Source organism: Haliotis asinina, chromosome 1 (genome assembly GCF_037392515.1).
Source record: "Haliotis asinina isolate JCU_RB_2024 chromosome 1, JCU_Hal_asi_v2, whole genome shotgun sequence".
Taxonomy (NCBI): Eukaryota; Metazoa; Mollusca; class Gastropoda; order Lepetellida; family Haliotidae; genus Haliotis; species Haliotis asinina.
The window spans coordinates 44265384-44288730 of NC_090280.1; the positions used below are offsets into that span (position 1 = coordinate 44265384).

Sequence of the window (23347 nt, forward strand, 5' to 3'; positions counted from 1 at the left end):
TGTACAAAGTAAAGATTCTGTTAACACATATTTACAGAGGTCTTTATTAATCTTTATAAATCTATGAATAACGCTATAGTGAAAAAACTATCTGTCCTTGTATGATAACACGTAGGGGATGTATGACAAATCTTTTTCCCATGTTTTAGTTCTGAATAGTTTTTGACTAGTGTTGTATTGATGATACAATGTTTTTTATGGTTGTAGTTGATATTTACTTTTCTCTAATTTCTCCTACATTAATGTATGCATTTTTCTATTGCTCTGAAGTCCTGTGACACGATACATAATATGAATGCAGACTACTTTTGCGGACTGTCGATGATGGCGTGCACGAGTCTAGAGACTAGAGACAACGACAAGAACGAACTGTAGACGAAAACCTCTTAAAACTGTTGCCTGTCAGGGGATATCATTCATAAGATAACTGCACAGAATGTGCGATGATTGCAAACTGCTTCTTGTGTCAGTTGGTGGGAACCTGAATGTTCACCTGTACACTGTAACCAGTGTAACCCTCATTATGATAACCATTCTCTTTGCACAAGACCTGGTGACAATGATAATTATAGACCGCATCATCACTCATTCTTGGAATGCCTTAAATTCAGAATTCCACATAAATATCAGTAGGCGTGATTCACTCCAAAATGTATAAAGATCCCACCTTAACCAGGTATGGCAGCAGCTTGCCTTCAGCTTGCCTGTTATCAAAATTCTTCTCATGTTCTGAAAATTATGAAAATTAACAGCTGAGACATTTTGCATTTATTCTTTGTATAATGTTGGAATCGATAGAATTAAAACATGCCAGAGTTCGAGTGATTTGATAAAGGCTATAGTAAAACATCGGTTTATAATCGTTATTGCATTGAGTATTTCTCACGAATCTCAAAGGTGGCTGTCCTGAAAAACGAATGGTGATGCTTAAATTTTAGCCACATGTATATGATGAAATTCAATCATGGCGTCCTTGGAAGGTTCCCTATTTCCATTACTATTTATTATTTATACCATACTTATGCACTGTTTCGCACAATGTGAGCAAATATTGGCAAATGTCCCAGTTTGACGCCATAGAGATGCTTCCGCTGCCATTGAGCAAAAGTGGGCAAAAAACCCTCATTTGAATCGACAGTGTTTGGTTGCTTGTGACTGACGTTTGCTTTTCACACGTCACGTCTCGACAGTGTTTTCAGAATATTAAATGCACTTCAAAGATTGGTTTAAAATGTGCTTGACGGCTACAAAATAAACCCCTTACAGTGTTTTCTTTTTAAGCATAGTTTTAAAACATTTGTAACCTTTATTATCATTTGATTTCCAAATGCTTTATAACAATGATAGGAACAGAACAGTCGATGACGCTCACACTGGTTCCACGGCGTGAATGACTCTGGTTGGTGAAGTAACTACATAAGAGGCGAATACGTCCTGAAACGTATGCAAGTATACAGATGAACTGATATTGCGTTTGAAAGCGTATTTGTTTTCGTCTAAATGTGTCTGTGTCAATCCAGCATTCTGTATAACTTTATTCATTCTAATACCGCCTTCATCATGAAGTGATTAGAGCGTCCGCTAGGAGTAAGGAAAGTCGCGGATTTGTCATACCGTCATACCAGACGACGTTGAAATTTGGTACTTGCTGGTCCCTACCTGGCCCACGGCATGACTGGGTACAACATGGACTGGTCGGCTCGGAGTCCACTTGTGTCTGAGTGGGGTATTCATGCTACACTGCGGTGTGGTATCTCAGTGAGCTAGCTTTGTAAAACCAGCTTAGGTGTCAAGCAGTCACACATACAACAGAAACGTCGCCGTATTCATGAGCGAAATAATCTTATCTACCTCGTTCGACCTAATTTCATCTCACCCTATGAATTCTACTTGTAATGGTACTGTAACAGTTGTTGCTAGTACGATCCGCTCGTCCGGGGTAGAATAGGTCTTCAGCAACCCATGCTTGCCATACAGGGCGACTATGCTTGTCGTAAGAGGCGACTAATGGGATCGGGTGGTCAGGCTCGCTGACTTGGTTGACATATGTCATCTGTTCCCACCTGCGCAGATCGATGCTCATGCTGTTTATCACTGGATTTCAAGTTCAGACTCGATTATTTACAGACCGCCGCCATGTAGCTTGAGTATTACTGAGTGTGGCGAGAAACTAAACTCGCTCACTCACTTCTGTAAACGCATAATGTTATCATTCTTTCGAATAAGTCATCGTTGGTCCATACATACACACGCGCGCACGCACACATCCACGCATAGATACATGCACGCACACATGCCTAAACACAGCAGAAACCATTTCTGACATGGATCACTTGCTTTCAGACAAACACATTTCCCTTCAAATTTTACCTACTTAAAACTCCCAATCAGGTGCGTTTTTTGTAGAGTTTTGTTGAGAATTCGCCATTTCTTACTGATTCTTATCTTTTATTGAACTCAAGATAATAATGTTCGTTTCGAATTTGTTACACAATACATCAGTTCATGAGTACACAATACCTTAAAACAGTAAGGACTATGTTGCAAAATGTAGTTTAAAACAGTTGACCAAAGTAAGTGGTTACTTTTGCAATAGTGAATGTAAACTTTGGATGAGAAGTATAGTTTCAGGAACTGACAAGTGGAAAACGGAATCTTAAACAGAAGATGAGACCGTAAAATATTCAAGTGTAATGAGGACGCCTTTTGACGATCAGTCCCAGTTCTAACAAGCGTTATTAGTTTCATCGGTGATTTTGTGAATGCATTCGCCAGTGATTTGAATTTTGGTTTACATTGCGGAAACTTTAAAGTTTTAGGAATCACATTGAATGCTTCACTAAATAATCCAATGGGGTAACACAAGGAGACGCTTAGAACATATAAACAGATTGCTGGTTGGCGACAAAGGAATTTGACATTAATTGGGAAAATCGCTGGCATTAAATTCCTGGCTATTTCAACTTTAGTACACAACTTTTCCGACTTCATAACCAACCAATTAGTAAAATCATACTAAATCACTACTAGTCATTCCGTACAGCCTTACGTGTTGAATTGCAAGATGAACATTATAAAGTTAACCGATAATCTCCCTGTTAAAGGACTAGGTGTGAAACAAACAACAAAGAAATTTGCTATGCTTAATATACTTGTTTTCTAAAATCAACTGAGATGGTAAATCCCTAAAAATGTATCACTGTGACAGGACAAGATTGATTGACAGTACAAATTCAGAGGTAATATAATACAAGGGCAGTGATCTTTGCAAATATTCAAGTCTCAATAACTGAATATCACACGTATTTCACTTGGACAATATACTGAACAGCAACAGAAACGCGAGTTTCGAAAACATGAAATCTCATAACAGTAAGCCTTCATGTTTATGTCGTCTATTCAAAAGGTTGACAAAAATCCAGAGTTGCTGTTTAGTATAGTTACTGAATAAATAACTCGTCTCCATGACAACAATGAATATCCAATTTCAATTGGATGTGCAGAGATCATATGAATTGTGTAACCAGTCTTCATCCGCCGCCAAAGAAGAAAGAAATACAACATATGTACTTACTAGTAAGGTATGGTCACATAGGAAATTGCCCTTTGTGTGATGTAGTTTGTTTCATGATCACTTCTCAGAATCTTCTCCTAACTCTTGAAATATTTCAGAAATATAGTAGATTCCAATACACATATCCACTGTCACTATCAGTCAGCGTTAGGACTGGGATGTGTCCCAACATTCTACCAGATTACCCCGCACCCCATTAACCTACCCTGATTCCAGTTATGTTAATACTACGTTCAGTTGAGAAAGAGATGAAGGTTACATATTTCCCATAGCGACATTGATGCCAGTCATCAAAGCACACGCTTGACATCGGGTGTAACGGTTCCTGGGATGTCGCATTTAGATTTAGAAAAATGTCGTGTGCCTTTGAAAGCTAGGTTAAGATCACCCTCAAATGACTGTCGACATACTTGAGGAAACTGGATGCAGCGTTTTATGAGAGTTCGCGTATACATATCGTGGTGATCTTGAAGGTCAACGAAATGCAATCCCCTTAATCCCCCATGATGCCCCAGTGTGGGCTGTCAGCAAATTTGGGGATATTTGGAACATCGTGCATAAGATATCGCGTAAACGAGAGTTTGAAAAGCAGTCGTGATGACCTTGAAAACCAGGTCAAGATCATTCATTTTAGTGTAGTCTGCGTACCTCTCACCCAATCTCGGGGTGGCTAAGGGGATCGGATGGTCAGGTTCGCTGACTTGGTTGACACATGTAATTGTATTAAAATTTTGTATGTCAATGCTAACGGTGTTGATAACTGGGTTTCTAAGTATGGTGTTAAACAACAACGCAACCCTCAGCATAGCCAGCTCGGCTGTGGGGAGTTCATTTCCACTTAGAATTTCTGTAAAAACACACCATTATGATTCCAAGTGCTTCGAGATAACAGTGCCTGAAAATATGATTGTACCCATATGTGAGCCACATGAGACTTCCTTTCTGTCTTTCATCAACTTGTGTCTGAAATCACTGATTGCTTCTCTGCTTTCCACAAAAGAGAGCAACGCCTACTTCACTTTAAGTGACAATTTCAGGATATTCGTGAGTGCATATGCACTCACTTCAGCCTCCTATTGATGCAGTAAAAGAATTGCTATCTCTTACCACCTGCCTGAAATCAATAAGTGAACTTTTGCTGTTGTCATCTCTTTTCCCTGTGACAAGTCTTGCGCGCTCAATTATAGTCAGTACAATGTTCACCCATTTTCTGTAGCTATTACTGATTTCACTAATTACTAAACTAGTAGACAAAAGAAAGTGAACACCATTATTAATGATCGATAAAATCGAAGCAAAACCTACAATCATTGTGGAGCATTGTAAATCGACTTTCGACTGTCAAAACCACTCGCTACCAATGTCGTAGCGGGCAGCGACGCACAGTCTTTGCCCACTGTAACCTATGACGACGATGTTCCTTGGTCACCACGATGTTCCTGGTTTCCACGCAGGAGACGTCGAGCTCTGATACTTGCTTTAAGTAGACGTCGTACCACGGTAGAGAAGTTGCCGCCGTTTCCGTTGCCGTGATGACCCGGTTGCGTAGACGAAAAGGACGCAGATGACGGTCTTCCTGTGGGGTCGTCACACGTGGTCTTCCTGATCGTAACCTGTCTTGGGTGCTGCCAGTTTACCTGTAACGCTTGAACAGCCTGATGATGGTAAAATGTGTACAGTCCAGAGCCCTTGCAATATGGCTGTTGTTGGCGCCAATCTGCCTCATACCTATAGCCCTCACCTTTGCACTGTTAGCCGCGGCATAATTTCTGTGGGTTTTTTTGTCAGCGGAGATGTATAGCCGCCGATTCGCTACGTTTTAGTACCAGTTCTCGACAAATATTTTGCAAAATTCTCCGAAATGCTCGTTTTGCCGTCATTCGCAAATGTACGTGCTTCTAAACTTCTAAACAGCCAACTTGCTGCTTTTTGGGCTCATGGTGTGGGTGAATCGTTTCGGCCTAAAAGGATTTTACTAAGTTGAACACCTTTTCCGAAATATAATGATAGAAAGTGTTCACTTTGTCTGCCCACTAGTTTAGTAATGTGACGTTTCTCCTTAAATCCGATTTCGATTTTTGGAACCACCCATACACCGAAAGGTGATTGTTTCTAGACAAAGTAATCACTTGGATTTCCCTGAGAGATGGCATTGTCAGACACAAGTGCATCGTTGTAAATATATTTTCGGCGATTAGTTTAAACATAGTTTCAATCGGGAACAACATCTATGCACAACCGGTCGATGCTATGGTACTCTGGATCACATCTTTACATAACGACTTCACACAGGGACCAGCCAGCATTTGTGTAGACCGTTGTCTTAAGTGTCGCTTTATGTATGTATGCACAACCCTTGTAGCCTTTGTAGAATGGGTTGCTTGTTCCTCCAGGGCGGATGAAGGTTGACCCGTCGGTCCAGGCATACGAAGTCGCGCTGGACACCTCCAGACCAACCAGGGCACCTGTATGAAAAGTACCACATCATGTATGGGAAGAAACAATGTCACACATATTTTCGACAATATTTTGCCCTAAATTATATATATTGGGTCATATGTAATAACTTCAGCCTCCTATTGATGCAGTAAAAGACTTGTTTTCTCTTACTACCTGCCTGAAATCAATGAGTAACTTTGAGGCGAACAACTTCCAAACAGAGAGAACATGCCATATGTGGAATGTACACAATTGCTCCGTTAACTAAAAGGTCTCGCAAGCCGTGTTGTCGGTATTTGCCGAACTGGTTTCAGTCACATGTCACATTTTTACGCCAGATATCCGCGTGTGCTTCAACGGCTAAATTCACTAGATGAAAGAATTGGATGTACGTTATCTTTCCTCGATACTTTTTAAAAAAAACAATATTATATATATTTTTTAAATATAGATACGCTTTAAAATAAATACGTGTACGTTCCGGCTTTACATTTCCTGGAACTGCAATTTTTCATGGAACATCGGCCAAATGAGTTTATTACACTCAGGTCATTTTATGTCAAAATATATTGTAAGATCCTTCAAGCTTTCATTGCAACCGTTCAAAACATACATTCAAAGAGAAACACAAATAAGAATTGCTGTCTGTCGTTTTACACGATTGTTTATACTTATTCAGTTACAGTGTTGGAGGCTTCTCTCTGCCACTAAAATGTTCCCATGTATCAATAAAATGTCTGTGACTGAGTTCTGTAGAAGTTAGAGGATACCCGTAAAGAGCGCTCCAAGGGACATAGGTCTATGACGCACGCCTGAACAAATGGCAAATAGCTTGAAGGCGGTTTATGTGCGGGTTAAATACTATATAGTTTTTTGTGTGTAATTATCGTAAACCACATTGAGAAATGTGTACACTGCACTTATGTTACCAACGTAAAGTTTGAACAATTATTCAAGATGAGTTGACTAGTCACCTTGGCGCTGTTTAATTGTGATTTGACCTGAGATATCCGTCCAAGAAAGTTAAACGTAATGTTACCACCGGTGATATTCCGTGAAGCAACTGCAAAGGAGGAAACGGGGATCAAGTAGTTTACTATAGGAGAATGTACGAGGTGATGACAACCGACATGAATAGCGACGTCGGTTACGTTGGTTACGTTTCATAACGAAGAGACATACGAGAATGGCATAGTGACGTCTATACAATGTGACGTCATGCAACAGTGTACTTTACTCTCAGTGCCTTTGGTCATTTAGCGAAGCATCTTAGTATACGTGTTGGTATGTCATCAACGTTGTGCTCATACAGACGTTGGTTACTAAAATAACGGAGGGCGAGATATACTGAAAAGATGGTTGTGGTAAGACCTATCTATTGATAATTGAAATGTTGAAATTGTGACACTAACAGTTTAAAGACGCTTCAATTTCCAGTTTGTGGTTTTGCCCGCATAACAGAGAACATGTAATTGCCCTGATTTTTTGTTTCGTTGTGGTGTAATATATGATGGCCGTTTGACCACGTTGTCTGGGTTGCCTACGTCGGATTGCCAGCTACGTACATTTATAGTATTCCCAGAAATTATTGAGAATCATGTTGCGTCATGTAACTCATTACGTTTATTAACTTCTGGCGTTTTACTTAAATAAACATGTTAAAACATCATCCTTTTACAGTCTCAGTCTTGTTTTAGTACTTTGTTAGACCTCCTCGCTCAGCAATGCATGCCTGAATACGCCTAGGCACACTACCCATCAAAGTTTGTAGGTAATAGCGTGACAGGGTATCCCAATATTGGAGCACCTCGGCCTTCATATCTTCAATATTTCTCAGTCCCTTTTGGTTTATTCTGTCCTTCATGACTCCCCACACATTCTCAATTGGGTTTAGGTCTGGGCTGTAACTGGGCCAGTCTAAAACTTAACATTTTCGCCCGACAACCACTGTTTTGTGTAGCGCGCAGTGTGTTTTGGGTCATTATCTTCGGGCTATGTTTTGGTCGCTGGTAGATAGGTTTGACAGTATCTTTGGTCCAAATTTTCACACAATTAGGGAAAAGCCAAACAGAACGTTCATCCGAAAAGAAAACATTATCCCAATCTTGATTTTCATGAGCCCGACACCAGTTTAAACGTTTTTCCTTTTGTGCATCTTTCATCAACGGCGAGGGAATTCCATGTTTTTTCACCCAGTTAAGTCTCTGTAATTCCTGCCTAACTGTTTCATTGCATACCTGAGGACTTCCTCTGCTAATCATTTCATTTCTGATGTTCTCAACACTTTTCAATTTGCCCCTACTCACAATCTGCCCAAGTCTTCGGCGATCCACAACACTGAATTTCCTAGGCCGACCTGCCCCTGCTTTGTGCTTTATCCCGGTTCCTGTTTGAATATTCTTCAAAGTTCTGTATACTGTAGACAGAGGAATACCATGTCTACAAGCTAACACTTTAGCATCAGCCTCACCCCTTTCAAAATCATCTAGAATGAGCTTTCTTTTCTCTCTTGCTGTAAATTCTGCCATGTCAACACAGGAAGCCGTCTGCTCAGACAAGGGAGATAACTCTTGACGTAATGAGCTGCCTTCTAAGCCTTCAAGAGTTGTCTCCCTTATTTAGTATGCTTAGTGCATAGTGAAAGCCCTTTTTCCAATCTTAGCATCATTAGAAAAAAAACAAAGATTTTCTCAATAATTTCTGGGAACACTGTATATTTGACTATGTTTCAAACCGATTCCTCATGCGGCAGCTCTGTTACTTGCGGAAGTGCAAAATATGCTGGCATGTTTTACTCCACGCATGGTTAACCTCATTCTGCTACTTGGCTCCATAAAATCTGACACGTTCGCCAGCTTCATCAGAAACGTTTTGTTTGAATTAAACAGTGGATAATCAATATAGGAATGGCAGCTATTGCCTGTTCCGGCACGTCACATTTCATTTTCAGATGACTGTAAAAGTATTTGTTTAATACTTGTGCTGATCGTGTGCCTCGTGACGTTTTGTTGTCCCCTTTTCCTTCCTTAGGAACAAACTACACTGATATCTAACGCTCAAGGTTGTATTATTAAACATATTTATATGTGTCAAATACTTGCTGAACAAACGTCTTTCATCGGTGTTTAGACAGGTTTCCTTGGCTTAACTGATTGCGTACTGTCAGGACGTACAGTAGTTACATACACCAAACGTTGCTAGCATCACCACACAAAATGACGGTACTACCCAATTTTACTAAAGTTACCAAATTAGCGTGTCATCTGGCGGCCATTTGAACAACGTTTGAAATCTATGTATCATCTGACTGTCACATTCATATATTTAAAATAAACGGTGTTAAAACAAAGGAACACTCAGCTCTGCATTGACATGCATTTCACAGATGTGTAAACCTGGCCTTTGTTTGCATGTATTTTCCAGCATGTGTAACATATGTAAATACTATAATTGTTGTTTCAATACTTTGAAATCTCGTATGTCCAGGATTAGGTTTCGTTAGCGCGTCCGACCATACCATAATGAACCGCGATTATGAGAAGCCCATGGCGAAGTGATACCCATGATTGAGCACCACTATCAACGAGCGTGCCTTCCTTGACATACGCATAATGTCTGTTTGAAAGGTACGCATAATGGGTATATAGGCAAGAGCGATGTGTATAGGAGTGTGTGTGTGTGTGTGTGTGTGTGTGTGTGTGTGTGTGTGTGTGTGTGTGTGATCTATACTTTCAAGAAAGATGATTAGAATGTATTAACGATTCCCGTTGTAAAATACTGCTCTAAATGTGTACACCTGCACATACTTGGCATGATCTCTTTTTGATATGGAATACAGACATTATCCCAAACGGACTATGATCTCTTTTTGATATGGAATACAGACATTATCCCAAACGGACTATGATCTCTTTTTGATATAGAATACAGACATTATCCCAAACGGACTATGATCTCTTTTTGATATGGAATACAGACATTATCCCAAACGGACTATGATCTCTTTTTGATATGGAATACAGACATTATCCCAAACGGACTATGATCTCTTTTTGATATGGAATACAGACATTATCCCAAACGGACTATGATCTCTTTTTGATATGGAATACAGACATTATCCCAAACGGACTATGATCTCTTTTTGATATGGAATACAGACATTATCCCAAACGGACTATGATCTCTTTTTGATATGGAATACAGACATTATCCCAAACGGACTATGATCTCTTTTTGATATGGAATACAGACATTATGCCAAACGGACTATGATCTCTTTTTGATTTGGAATACAGACATTATCCCAAACGGACTATGATCTCTTTTTGATATGGAATACAGACATTATCCCAAACGGACTATGATCTCTTTTTGATATAGAATACAGACATTATGCCAAACGGACTATGATCTCTTTTTGATATGGAATACAGACATTATCCCAAACGGACTATGATCTCTTTTTGATATGGAATACAGACATTATCCCAAACGGACTATGATCTCTTTTTGATATGGAATACAGACATTATCCCAAACGGACTATGATCTCTTTTTGATATGGAATACAGACATTATCCCAAACGGACTATGATCTCTTTTTGATATAGAATACAGACATTATGCCAAACGGACTATGATCTCTTTTTGATATGGAATACAGACATTATCCCAAACGGACTATGATCTCTTTTTGATATGGAATACAGACATTATCCCAAACGGACTATGATCTCTTTTTGATATGGAATACAGACATTATCCCAAACGGACTATGATTTCTTTTTGATTTGGAATACAGACATTATCCCAAACGGACTATGATCTCTTTTTGATATGGAATACAGACATTATCCCAAACGGACTATGATCTCTTTTTGATATAGAATACAGACATTATGCCAAACGGACTATGATCTCTTTTTGATATGGAATACAGACATTATCCCAAACGGACTATGATCTCTTTTTGATATGGAATACAGACATTATCCCAAACGGACTATGATCTCTTTTTGATATGGAATACAGACATTATCCCAAACGGACTATGATCTCTTTTTGATATGGAACACAGACATTATCCCACAAGGGCGTTTTCTCAAATTTTAGTTACCCGACTGAGTATACGATTCAAACACCTATTTTGATTCCACATCTTATTGAAAGCTTACTACCCTACAGCATTTATGCTGCTCATGAGTTTTCATTTTTGCTTTTTCTTTTTGCTGTCTGATTTGTTATACTTTATCTAGTTATGTTATTCATTTTGGCATCCTAATATGATGGAATATAATATGTACCGAAACTTATTGTCTGTGTGCTTTGCTGTTATTGGGTGAAACTGTTAATGTATCTTCGTACAACATCAATGTCGGTGCTACAGGTGCAGGAATCATTTTCAAACACATTCCACAAATATCAGATAAGTGTGTGAATGGCAGGCATATTTCTTGTGTTGTACATGGGTTAGTCTAGTACGTCTAATGCAATTCTCGTGAATCTGCACGTGTTGATGACGGCAAATGGCGTGCTAGACGCCACGTAACGTCACTATTTGATCATGATTCACAAACGCGTACTCATGATATGGTCGGAATCGTGCCACGGATCGGCGGATATTCATTATGAAAACAGGTTCTCATGCAGGTGGCCAGAAATTCGGTTTTACAAAGGCCTATAGGTTCGATCACAATACTTTTCCTTTTACAGCTTGTTTCCTCCCGACATGCATGCTCAAGTCAAAACAGATTTAAATTCTATTTGCAGATTAAAGAATAAAATAATACCCAGTATTGCTGTTACCATGACGACCCTGTTTCACCTTAGCAAGAGTAATAAATACGGTGCTAGGTATGCAGTACTACCGCCGTAGTGTATGCCGTAAATTTTAATAAGTTGTTTCAACGCTACCACTAATCACTGGATCTCTATACATTTATATGTGTGATGGGAGGAGAACTTGCTTCTCTACCATCTTAATCAAGGGCCCTCCCCTTGATTCAGGGAAAGTTTATACATAAGTATGAGTTGTAAGAAATTAGACTGATTCTGACTATTTGTACATTGTAATATGGTCTTATCTTTTGCATTGTAAGAAAGTTAAAAAAGCCAGATATACCGATCATTACCGTTGTTGTTCTGCGTGACTTTCCGTCAGTTATGGCACAGAAACTTGGCAGTTTCTTGTAAACAAAACACATTCATGTATTGTATCTTTTTTGAATTTCCTATTTCTTGCTGCGATGCTCTTTCCATGCAAATGGGTGTCTGAAAGTTTGAAAAAATGCTACACAGTGTAAAATCTGAAATTTTCTTTCTTAACATTTCAAAACGGTGTTGTATTTCGATCACAGCATTCGTTCCGACCCCAATATCCTTCAGTTTATCTAGGCACTTGGTGACAAAGAGCTGTTGTAATTAGATTCTGAAACGTTTGAGGAATTCATTGGTGCATTTGTCGCCGCGGAATGTGAAATATAAGTGATGTAATTGGCGTCTCAATACCGGCCTTCGCGAAACGTGATTTAGTGAACACTATCCAATATGGGAGACAGTGCACTTGGGCGTTTGTGTGAGTGAATATTTATGAAAACATTTTAACACGATTCCAGGTCTATCGGCAACGTTTCAAATTTAATTTGACTTTATGAAAAACTGATATCAGTGATAATTCTTTGAAAGTCAGTACCCCGAGTAATCACCCAATTTTGCTTTTACATGTCCGTCTGGCTTCGCTTAGGTGGATTTTAATTATATTTTTACCAATCACTTCAACAATAGGCCTTAATGTCTTTATTATCCTTACAATTTCTCATTGAAGAAAATCATCCTTTTTTGTTTTTTTTAAAGAAGAAGATATAAATTTACGAAGACTTTAGTAACATAAACACTCCTCTCGCAATCGACATATAGGAAAATAAATAAACCATTATTATGCATTTTTTCTTGTTGTGAATCATATCCAGACCTACTTCGTAGTCACTTTGATTCAATGTTATATTTGAATATCGAAACCTTTTTGTCACAGCGAACACAACAGTGTCACTATTACACGATAATCTTTGGAACTTTTTTATAAGAATATCTGAGTGCTAATGGTATCCGCTGATAGCTTCATATAAGGCACAATGGCACAAAAGCATTTCTCTTCCGAATTTCTCTTCCATCACTTGAAAATTAAACTAAAGGGAGGTTCGTCTGATTAATGAGTACAATGGTCACGTATCTCGTGAGAATCCTGTCAACAGAATGGTCAGATAATGGCCCAGAGGCCTGTAGTACAATTTGATCTAGGTGCATATGGTGCTGGTAACATATTAAGTTTCTGTTGGCAATGAATTAATATTACAGATAAAAAACAAATAGCATTGATTTTACAATATCTAGATTCTCTAATTTTAAAAGATTTGTCAGTGTGTGGTCATATATTACAGACTGATTTTTCACAGACAAACAGCAAATAATTAAAATAAATGATTCTGACAGCACCTTCCTGACTTGGCCATACATTCAGAACAGTTTAAGGAGTGAAAAGTGAGCGATGGGTCTTGTGTGAATTCAAAGATTCATTAAAACCGTAGCCGTCTAAGCGTAACTGTGCAATATTTGTAAATCTTCTATCGACGCTCGCTGTGCTTCTGCTATTAATATTATATTCATGCATTCATCATATTTGTTTCCCAGTTGTGCTACAGTTTCTCATTAAAATGTCTTGTTTGTTGTCGAAATTGAAGTACGTCCCACACAGAACTGGGATCTTTGAAATATTAATGGAAACGACTGAAACGCTGTGTTCCTATACAAAACGTTCGTGACACTAAAAACAATCACATGCCCATGATACACTATGAAGTTGGTCTGAACCATTGAGTGGATTCTCTCTTCTTCAGCTGAGAAATGTCGATTTTTCTTTTTCCGTAAGGTGTAGGCGACATTTGCGTTTCCATTTGCGGTAAACCGGAAGTAAACAGAAACGGAATTATGGGATTAATGCAAGCTAACCAGTGACGTTAGCCACTTTGCTAACGGCATGACCAACCATGTTTTGAACAGCGCATAGTTAACGTTCGTTTCGGTTAGGGATTTAACCGGCCGTTAGGAGTTAACCGTCCGTTAGGATAACCAAGTTTTGAACAACCAGGCCCTGAATACATACACCTACATGTAACACTGATGTCCTGCGTCAATAAAAGGGATAAAATGTGTGGATGAATGACATGTACTTTTATCTTGGCCCGTTTGTGACGATGCATAACAATAATCTCTCTGACTATCAGATTGATGGTACTTCTTAAACATAACCGATATTTCTATTATTGTATTTATACAGTAACATTCCTCGGACATACTCCGTATATATGCCCGTCATATACATCCATAGTATCCCTTACTCTCTTGATCTTCTCAAACGACTGTTACAAGTTCGAGAATCCTGGTCAACGCAGGAAAGTCTTAAGATTATTCCCTACAATTCTGTAACATACTGTAAAGTAAATAGGTATAGCGTGTATCCGCTCGGGGGAATATCAGAAGGACAACGATACACCTATCGCTAATCTTATAGAAAACACCTCACCTACTTAGGAAAACAATAACCCAGTGAGATATTGCATTCATATCGAAATGATATTTTCGGCACCTGTCAGAGCTGGGGCTCCTTTCACGAAGCAACCCTTACTAATTTTAACCTTAAGTCCCATTCTTTAACATTGCATTAAGGTTATCTTAGTGATTTACTGTCACAGTAGTGCTTTGTGAAAGGAAAAGGAGGCCCTGAACTTGAACATGAGAGGTCTGCATCTATGTCAAGCTAAAGGTCTTCAAGATGTTTAGCAACACTGGGGCGTAATAGTCATAGACCTCCTCCAAATATATGTCAACAAAAGACATGAAAAAAACCCCGCATCCACATCTATCTGTGCTGTCTATTTTTATTCTTGTCTCACAGAACATATGCTTTGATGTGACATTGTTTGTTATCGCATATTTTTGCGTTATTGAATATTGTGGACAACGTTTAGTTTAGGTCACATGCAGTGCAATAGTATTCCAATTATCTACAGTCAAAAATATGCTACAGTGGCGATACGCGAGCTGAGCAGACTTAAGAAATTACGCCATGCTCCAAGAGAGATGAAGTGCGATTCTGTTGGGACAGCTAGAGGAGACTAACATCGCCCTTTGTTCATCACTGAACCTTTTAAACCCTCGAAACAAGCACCTCACAAGATTTGCAAACACCACAGACAAGGCGTAACTGATACTGGTTGCAAGTGTGTGCACATCTTAATGAGACGTGTTAACTTTCGTAATCCTACTTTCTTTGTCAGACTCTTTGGTGATAAGAATAATGAGGTCACGCGAACGTTGATATCAATCGTCCCAAAATGTGTGAAAATAAAATTTAAAAATGTGTGAAAACCAAATAACGGAAACATATGATGACCGTTCTTTTGATCCTGTGCATATTTGAAAGATACTTATGGAAACTGAGCATTACATTGTGGCCATAAAGTATGTTTATACACCAGCTATGAAGTAACGGGGGTATATAGCGTTCATTCTGTCAATCTGTCCGTCCGTCCGTCCTTTCCGAAACTTTGTCCTGAACATAGCTCTTAAAGTTTACATTCTAGGTTCACCAAGCTTCACGTACATGTTAATCATTACTCATAACTGTGCTTTTTGCTATTTTGAAGTCATTCAAGTTATTCAGACTTTTGCTTTGTGCTGTTTCCATGGAAACACGACTTAGTGCCAAATGTGTTTCACGGCTTTATCCGGAGAATATCTCTTAAATTCTACATGCTAGGTTCACCTAACTTCACGTACATGTTAAGTATTACCCATAGATGAGCCTTGTGGTATTTGGATGTTTTTTTCAGAATTTCCTTTGTTTCTATTTCCATGAAAACACTACTTAGTTGATAAGTACATGGCAGAATTATTACCTAACATGTATACAAAGTTTAGTAGAGTCAAGGAGAAAGCCTTGAGAACTGCTGATCCTTGTCACATTATACTCGTATATATCAATATGATGACCCAAAGTGTGAAGCGGTGTTATGTGAGCTCACGTCTACAATTATGTTTCGTGTTGAAAGTTGGAAAACGTTCGAGTTCATGCATGTGCATGGTTATACTTACGTACCGTAGATCGAAGATGTACGCGTCATGAAGTCTCCGATATAGTCGTGCTTCTTTTCAGTATTAAGAATAATGAGACGCCCTCCATCACTCTCACATCGGGTCTGGCTGTCTCTGAAGTTCAGCCAGGGATCAGTGTACAGCTTAAAACACAGTTGTAGAGACTGGACTAACGTATATCCCTGGGACTCAGGACATCCCACTGGAGATAAACAGAATCATAATTAGCATAAGACAAGATGTTATGGGTAAGTGAGTGAGTTAATATTTAACGTGACATCGGCAATGTTTCCGCCATATCGTGACTAGAACCATTAATATTATACATAACAGTGAAAGGTAAAACATCTGTCATGAAGGACAGCAAAACAACTAGATTATCACAGGTAGATTTTTAAAACTAGTAATTAACTCTAAAGCAGTTTCACTGTCGAGGACGAAACTATATACGAACAGCTATATACCGCCAACAACTCAAGCTAGATCACCATACTAGGGACCATGGGGACTTACAGTACCTTGGCTACCTGCATGGACCCTAGCTGGACTAACATCATCCCTTCTACTACTGACGGTTGTGGGAAATGTCAGCCAAAATTAAACCAACAAGAATACTAAAAAGCCCTTGAAAAAGCATGGTAAGTTAAAATTTACCTTGAATGTTTCGGGACTTACCTACCTTCTCAGGAGGACAATAATTGTAAAATACTTTAACCTCCCTTGAGGGTACGGCCACTAACCACCTCAGTTATTAATAAACTTCCAATCATAAAATATTTATCTATTTACGAATCATTTAACAACTCTAATTGCTTTAAAATGCAATAACAATGAAAACTAACAATATTTAAAAGATCTTTTGTAGTTCGTGATTTAAAATATTTATCCCTAGTGAAGGAATATTCAATACAGTCAAGCATGACATGCTTCACCGTGATTCTTTCATCAGAAGGGATACAAAACGGAGGATCCTCACCTTTTAACAACTATCCGTGTGTACACCGCGTACGACCAATACGACATCATTGCATAATGACCTCCTCAAATCTGGACTGACAACCCAAGTAGGTGTAACCAATATAGGGTTTTATTGCATGTAATTTATTGTTACGTACTTGGGTGTCCCACTTCTTCTGCATCAGACCACGGATGTAAGTACTAATGTTAGCTTTGTAATGGAATAAGAAGTGGTGTCACAGATTTGTTGAGTGTTGCCTTGGCGGCAAGATCGGCCATCGTGTAACAAGAAATTACTACGTGGCTGGGTAACCAACAAAACACGATGTCGTACTGGCCAGTAGTAAGATCATTATACAATTCAATGATTTCAATGAAAACTGGATGTTCGCAAGAAGTATTTTTTTTATAGGCTGAAGGCAAGAAAGAGATTCTGAATACATTATATACTGTTTATGTTTAAGGTGTCTTTGAATATATTTAAGAGACGTTAATATGGCAATAGCTTCAGCTGTGAAAACAGAGCTGTTGTCCGGCAATCTAAAAGATATTGTTCTGGATCCAATGACAGTGGCATAAGCCACTGCGCCACCGTCCTTGGACCCATCTGTAAATAAGGATTTGTTATTTCTATATCATGGTTAAACTGATTGTATTCTTGTACATATTGTAAGTCATTAGTTTCTGATTTTTTAAATGTAGTTAATGTTAGGTCAACTTGTGGCCTAACCAATTGCCAAGATGGAGAAGAAAGTAGTTGGGAAGGAGCTATGTTGTCCAGCTCAATGCCGGCAGCAGCAATAAATGGCTTAATTCTGAGCCCAAGAGACGCAACAAGGGAAAACGTTCTGTCACACAAATCATCAGAAAGGGGGGGGGATGAAAGACATCATTAAATGCATTTTGTAATGTATTTTGTTTAAACACAACTGTAGTTGCCGTTCAATAGTATGCATATTTTTTTATGAAATCGGGCGATAATTGGACGGATCCGTAGGTCCAGGTTTATGTATTGGCACAACTATAGCGTCACGTCATGAGGGAGGCAATTTCCCTGATGTCCAAATATCATCAAATATATAATAGCGTCTCTAACCAGGATTCTGGTAAGTTCTTCAGTAGTCGATAATGTACGTTCTCAGCTCCTGTAACAGTATCATGAGCTTGTATGGAGTTCATGAATATGAAATATTTCTTTATAATCTTCCCCATTATCTGAACTGAAACTAATAGTCATCTTTTCTTGTTGTGTTTGATATTGCTGGAACTTAGGTACATAATTAGAAGAGGAAGAGTGTTTAGCGAGAGTTTCACCCAGTTTAATCGCAATATCTGATTTATCGGTAAGTAATTGATCTCCATGTTTAAGATAATGGATACTAGATTTAGTACCTTTACCTTTAACTTTTTGGGCCATGTCCATACCATGAATATATGTGTCCAAGAATTTATTTTGGATACATAATTTTGCCAAGATTGGCGTTTGTTCTGTTAAAGGTACGCTGCGTTTAGCATTTAAATTTTTAAATTTATTTAAATTATGCACCATAGGATGGCGACGGAAATAATGTTCTGCTTTTTTCCTTGCCTTCCTAGCCTGTTTGCCTTCATCGCTGAACCATGGTGTCTGGATATGTGGAACTGCAGAGGAATTAGGTATACACTCATCAGCTATGGAATTCAGTTCATCAGAAAGCATTTAACAGCATCAGGATTAAGCACACAGTGTTTCATATAAAGTCCAGTTAGACGTTTTAACATTCCGCCTTGATGACGGAGGTACATCTGATGGAGTTACAGGTTTTAATATAGTTGGAAAATGGTCACTTCCACAGAGGACATCGCGGACGGACCATTAAAATTCATTTAGTAGTTCAGAATTTGTGAGTGACAAGTCGAAAGCAGAATAAGTTCCCGTACCGTACCATCATTGTAAATGCATAACTCACTATCAGAGCAATAGTCCTCCCGTAATTTACCTTTACTGTTCTGAATTTGAGAGTGACAAGTCGAGAGCAGAATAGGTCCCTGTATCAGGGTATAAATATGTGTTGGAACCATCATTATAAATACATAAAACATTGTCAGAACAAAAGTCTTCCAACAAGTTACCTTTAGTGTTTGTAGGTACACTTCCCCAGAGTGGGTTGTGCCCATTCAAATCTGCCATTATAATACAGGGCTTCGGGAGTTGGTCATACAGAGCTTGAAGATCGGTTTTGTGAAACGTTGTTGAAGACGGAGGCATATAGAGAGAGCATAGTGAAAACGCCAAATGCTCACTGTAGATTAGTGGTAAGTGAAACAACGCTATGCATAACGTTCTTTTTGACTAGGATGGAAGATCCTCCAGTGGACCTATTACCCGGAGGTGATAAACAACGGTATGGTCATTGAAAGACAATGATATGCACTGCCACTTTGTTGCTTTGAAGCATCAGGCTTAGTTCTAGGTTTACTCTTAACACTTTGTTGACTATCAGCTGTCGATTTAGACACTGGGCGTGGCCGAGAAGATGATTTACGATCAGAAGAAGACTTTGACATACCAGGAAGTGATTCTTCTTGAGATGATGTAGCAAGGTACAAAAGCTGTGGAGAGTTGCAATTGACCTAAGTCAAGGTAGTTTGGCAGCTTGTGGATGATGTTCATATTTTAGAGCTAGACTCAGATGATGCTGTTGCTACTGTAGCATAACATTCTGTAAGGTCGTACCTCTTCACCAGTTTCTTTGCCTCAGGAAAAGAGATATTTTGAGTAAATTTCATTTTGTTAATTTGCATTTGCTCTTTCCAAATTGCACATTGTTTAGAAGAAGATGAATAGTCGCCTGAGCAGTTGATGCATTCTTAAAAATCGCTCTTACAATCTTCTGTTGTGTGTGTTTTCTCACCACAGTGTGCATAGAGAAAAGTAAGAACAAACTGAAAGACCACCTGTGTCCCCCCAAAATATGACACACAAAAGGATTTACATTTTTTCATTAGTTTTAGACGCCACATATGTAACGTCAAGGCCAGCCAAAAACTTTTCCCTACCAATACGCAAATCCATACGTCAAGGGGTCGAGGGGAAGGAGTTTCAGGGTTCTACAGTACTCTGACGCTGTCTTCGTTTGTGTTTTCCAATGGCCAACTGATGGTTATGTTTGAGCGTGTAACACAACGGCCGATGCTTCGGCTCGTTACAATCCGTGTAGCAGATTGTGCAGTTCATCACTTACGATAAAATGTTCACCGTCAAGTATGTTTTGTTCTACTGTCGGGACATGGCAATGGCAAGGGTTTCACGTCATAATGTGAAACATATGTTTATGTCTGTGTCACATTTCATTCTATACTACTCGAAACAAAAAGTATTGTAAATAAGCAGGTACATAACTGTTGTTTTTCTAAAAAACGAATAACGTATGGTGGTCTTGGGTGGCTGGCTGCAATCTGTCTGGACAACCATGTTCAAACGTGGAAATTTGTAAAGTGATGATAACTGTACTGTAACTGAGCAATGGTGTCATGTTTGAATCACTTATATATGCATTCAGTATATGAAATACAAAACATATCAATTTTCTTGTTTTATACAGTATATAATTACCCTGGTTTAAAACAATTGCAAAACTCTCCTGTAGGTAAGACAGATATATATTTCATACATTACTTTTGGTATATAAAACAGCATCAGGAGCAAGGCTACCATTCTGAGATCCTCAAGCTGCCGAACAGCTGCTGCCTGTGTTCAGTACAAGACAAAACAGTTCCAAGATACCCAATAGTACATCTTTTGTATACATAATGAGTGAACTCTTTAGATACTAAGCTACCACTCCCAAATACAAGTATAAGGGTATAGAATGGATTCTGTATTGAATATCAAATAAACATCTGACCTGCTTCCTTGCTGAATGTTGTTGCTCCTGGGAGTGTAATACCAGAGTCTGAGACTGAGGAGCTGTACCTGAAACACTGGCCATCGTGATACGTCACAGCAACACACTGATCGTCCTGAGAACAAAGCGCTGAACATTGCAGTCGAGAATCAGTTTGCCTGACGTCCGAGGAAGGCTCTTTGGCTTTCAAACTGTCCAGTGCAATCTCTCGTTGAAAATGATGTTGTGAGTAGGTGTTCTCCGAAAACACGATAGGACAAAAAACGAAGACAAGTGATAGAACCTTCATTTTTTATCTAGGTGCACCGGACAGATGTAGTTCAAAATATCACGTTAGCAATTATCAAAGTAATCGCCGTTGTCCTCGTCCAACAACTTGACTATTTCCTGTTGATAATTGTGTTGGAATCTGTCCATAGTCACAGTATGCCTCTACATCTCCACATTGTTCTCTGCTGACTGGTCCTAAGGGTCTGCCAAGAAGCCAAATGTTGAGAATATATCCTTTTATACCCCATTGTTTAAATCCGGAAATACTGTTGATTACTGCGTGCCGAGCGATGCACTGCACTTAAAAATGTTCCTCCGTCCGCGAATTGCTTCAATTGATCGACCACAGTCATGATTCTTTTGAAAAGCTAGCAGCCAGGTTTCCTGATTGTTTTAGGTAACAAACACACTATCGAACGTAAGGTAAACATCCACACCTTCTTGATGTTACATAATCTAATGTTCCAGTCTGTGGACTAAAGAATATCGAGCCGTATATTCAGCAAATCATTTCGCTTTTCGTCTCTTTCCGTGTTTCATCAATAAAAAGTCTCACCACAACGGCGGAATAAACTCCAACCCCGCACTAACACTGCCGTGTAATAATCGGTTGAATGAAGCTGTGAGCAATGTTCCTTGACTCTTTGTGATGTACAATCAACGTAGTCCTCCAGCTGTGTACCTCCCTATTAGTAACGATCCCTCTATGTTTATAATGGGGTGACCAAGGCCGTCGGTGACACGATGACATTCAACAACTGCATGAATACGCAATGTCATATAGAAATCGGTCAAATATAAAACATGCTGTATTTGAAAATTATATTTTTCTCAGTAAGTACAGACGGTAGTACTTTTGTTGAGTTGAGTCCAATGCAGGATTCAAACCACACTTTCACAGTCAGGCACCTAATCTCCAGCACACAATGTCAGCTTTCTAACCCACGCAGCCACCGCGTTGTTCCACTGTAAACCAGCGTTGGTATTCGCCTATACAACAGTCAGTGTTGTTTGTCAATTCAATCATTTGAAAGATTATATTGACGAAGAGCCCCCTTTTACGGAACATCACTGATCACATCCATAATACTGAAAAAGCAGTCATGGATTCAAAGACAAAGTGTCTTCGCACAACATATTCACTTTGTTTTCTTATCGTCCTCAAGGCTTTGACTCATCATAAAACGCGCAAAAGGTATTTTCCCTGTGGATACAATGCATAACGCACATTTATTTCTCACCTAGGACTCGTGCATGGACCAAGATCACCATAGAATAACAGTCTAACTGTAAGAATCAATATGTCAGACGAAGCCCTTATACAACAGCGTGTCGTGCAAATTATTAGACCGGCAGTTGTGATATTTATAGCACTGTATGAGAATAAAAAGGAAATCAGCGTAACTCAACACCTCGTGTACCTAAACGGGTCTCTTAATCCTAATAAAGTACAATACGGATTTCGCCACAAGGTTATTTCAGTTTTGGTTTTACCAGACCTTGCGCTAAGGAAAGCATCCTTGCCCATATGTGACTTTCCACTTGAAGTAGAATGTAAGGAACAATGTATGTTGTAAAACACTAGTGAAAAAAATTCACATCCAAATCCTTAAGGCACCAGAATTATATTGCTATTAAACGCTAACCCAATAAACAAAACGGACACGGTTGTTACAATTATTTTATTTTTTTTAAAAGGCATTTAAAGAACGCCACGTGAAGACAAATTTTATAGTGCAGCAGAACCTGTTCAAAGTCCGCAGCTCGTCCGTAGTCGTCTCCTTGCCTGTCTTTCCCCCAAGGCTATACCGTTAACGCCAGGTCATGTTCAAGCACGGTTAATATGGACGCACGTCCACATACAACTCGCCTGACTTAAAATCTGCTGCAGCAACAAAACTGACGTCTTAACAAGACCTTGCCCCAGTCGAATATTCCTCGGACATTCTTGGGAGAAGCATGCAGAAGAACCACCGGTTCGGCATCTAATCATAAAGTTGAGAAAACCTTTTTGGCGGCAATGCAAGCTGAGGACCGAAACACGCGTGCGTGCGTGCGTGCGTGCGTG

The 23347-nt window shown here is 39.1% G+C and overlaps 1 protein-coding gene across 2 annotated transcripts; it reads right to left on the bottom strand.

Moving 5' to 3' along the window:
- Nucleotides 1-5845: 5845 nt before the first annotated feature.
- LOC137279156 (uncharacterized) lies at nucleotides 5846-21298 on the bottom strand. Of its 2 annotated transcripts, XM_067811640.1 has the most exons (3): nucleotides 21010-21298; nucleotides 16170-16367; nucleotides 5846-6039 (listed from the first exon to the last, which is right to left on the bottom strand). In XM_067811640.1, the coding sequence occupies exons 1-3, from the start codon at nucleotides 21296-21298 to the stop codon at nucleotides 5846-5848; spliced, it is 681 nt and encodes a 226-aa protein (XP_067667741.1). The 2 variants fall into 2 exon arrangements, 1 of the variants encoding a protein (XP_067667741.1); XR_010956675.1 differs by lacking the exons at nucleotides 5846-6039; nucleotides 21010-21298 and adding an exon at nucleotides 19672-19723 and having other exon boundaries at nucleotides 16330-16367.
- Nucleotides 21299-23347: the final 2049 nt, after the last annotated feature.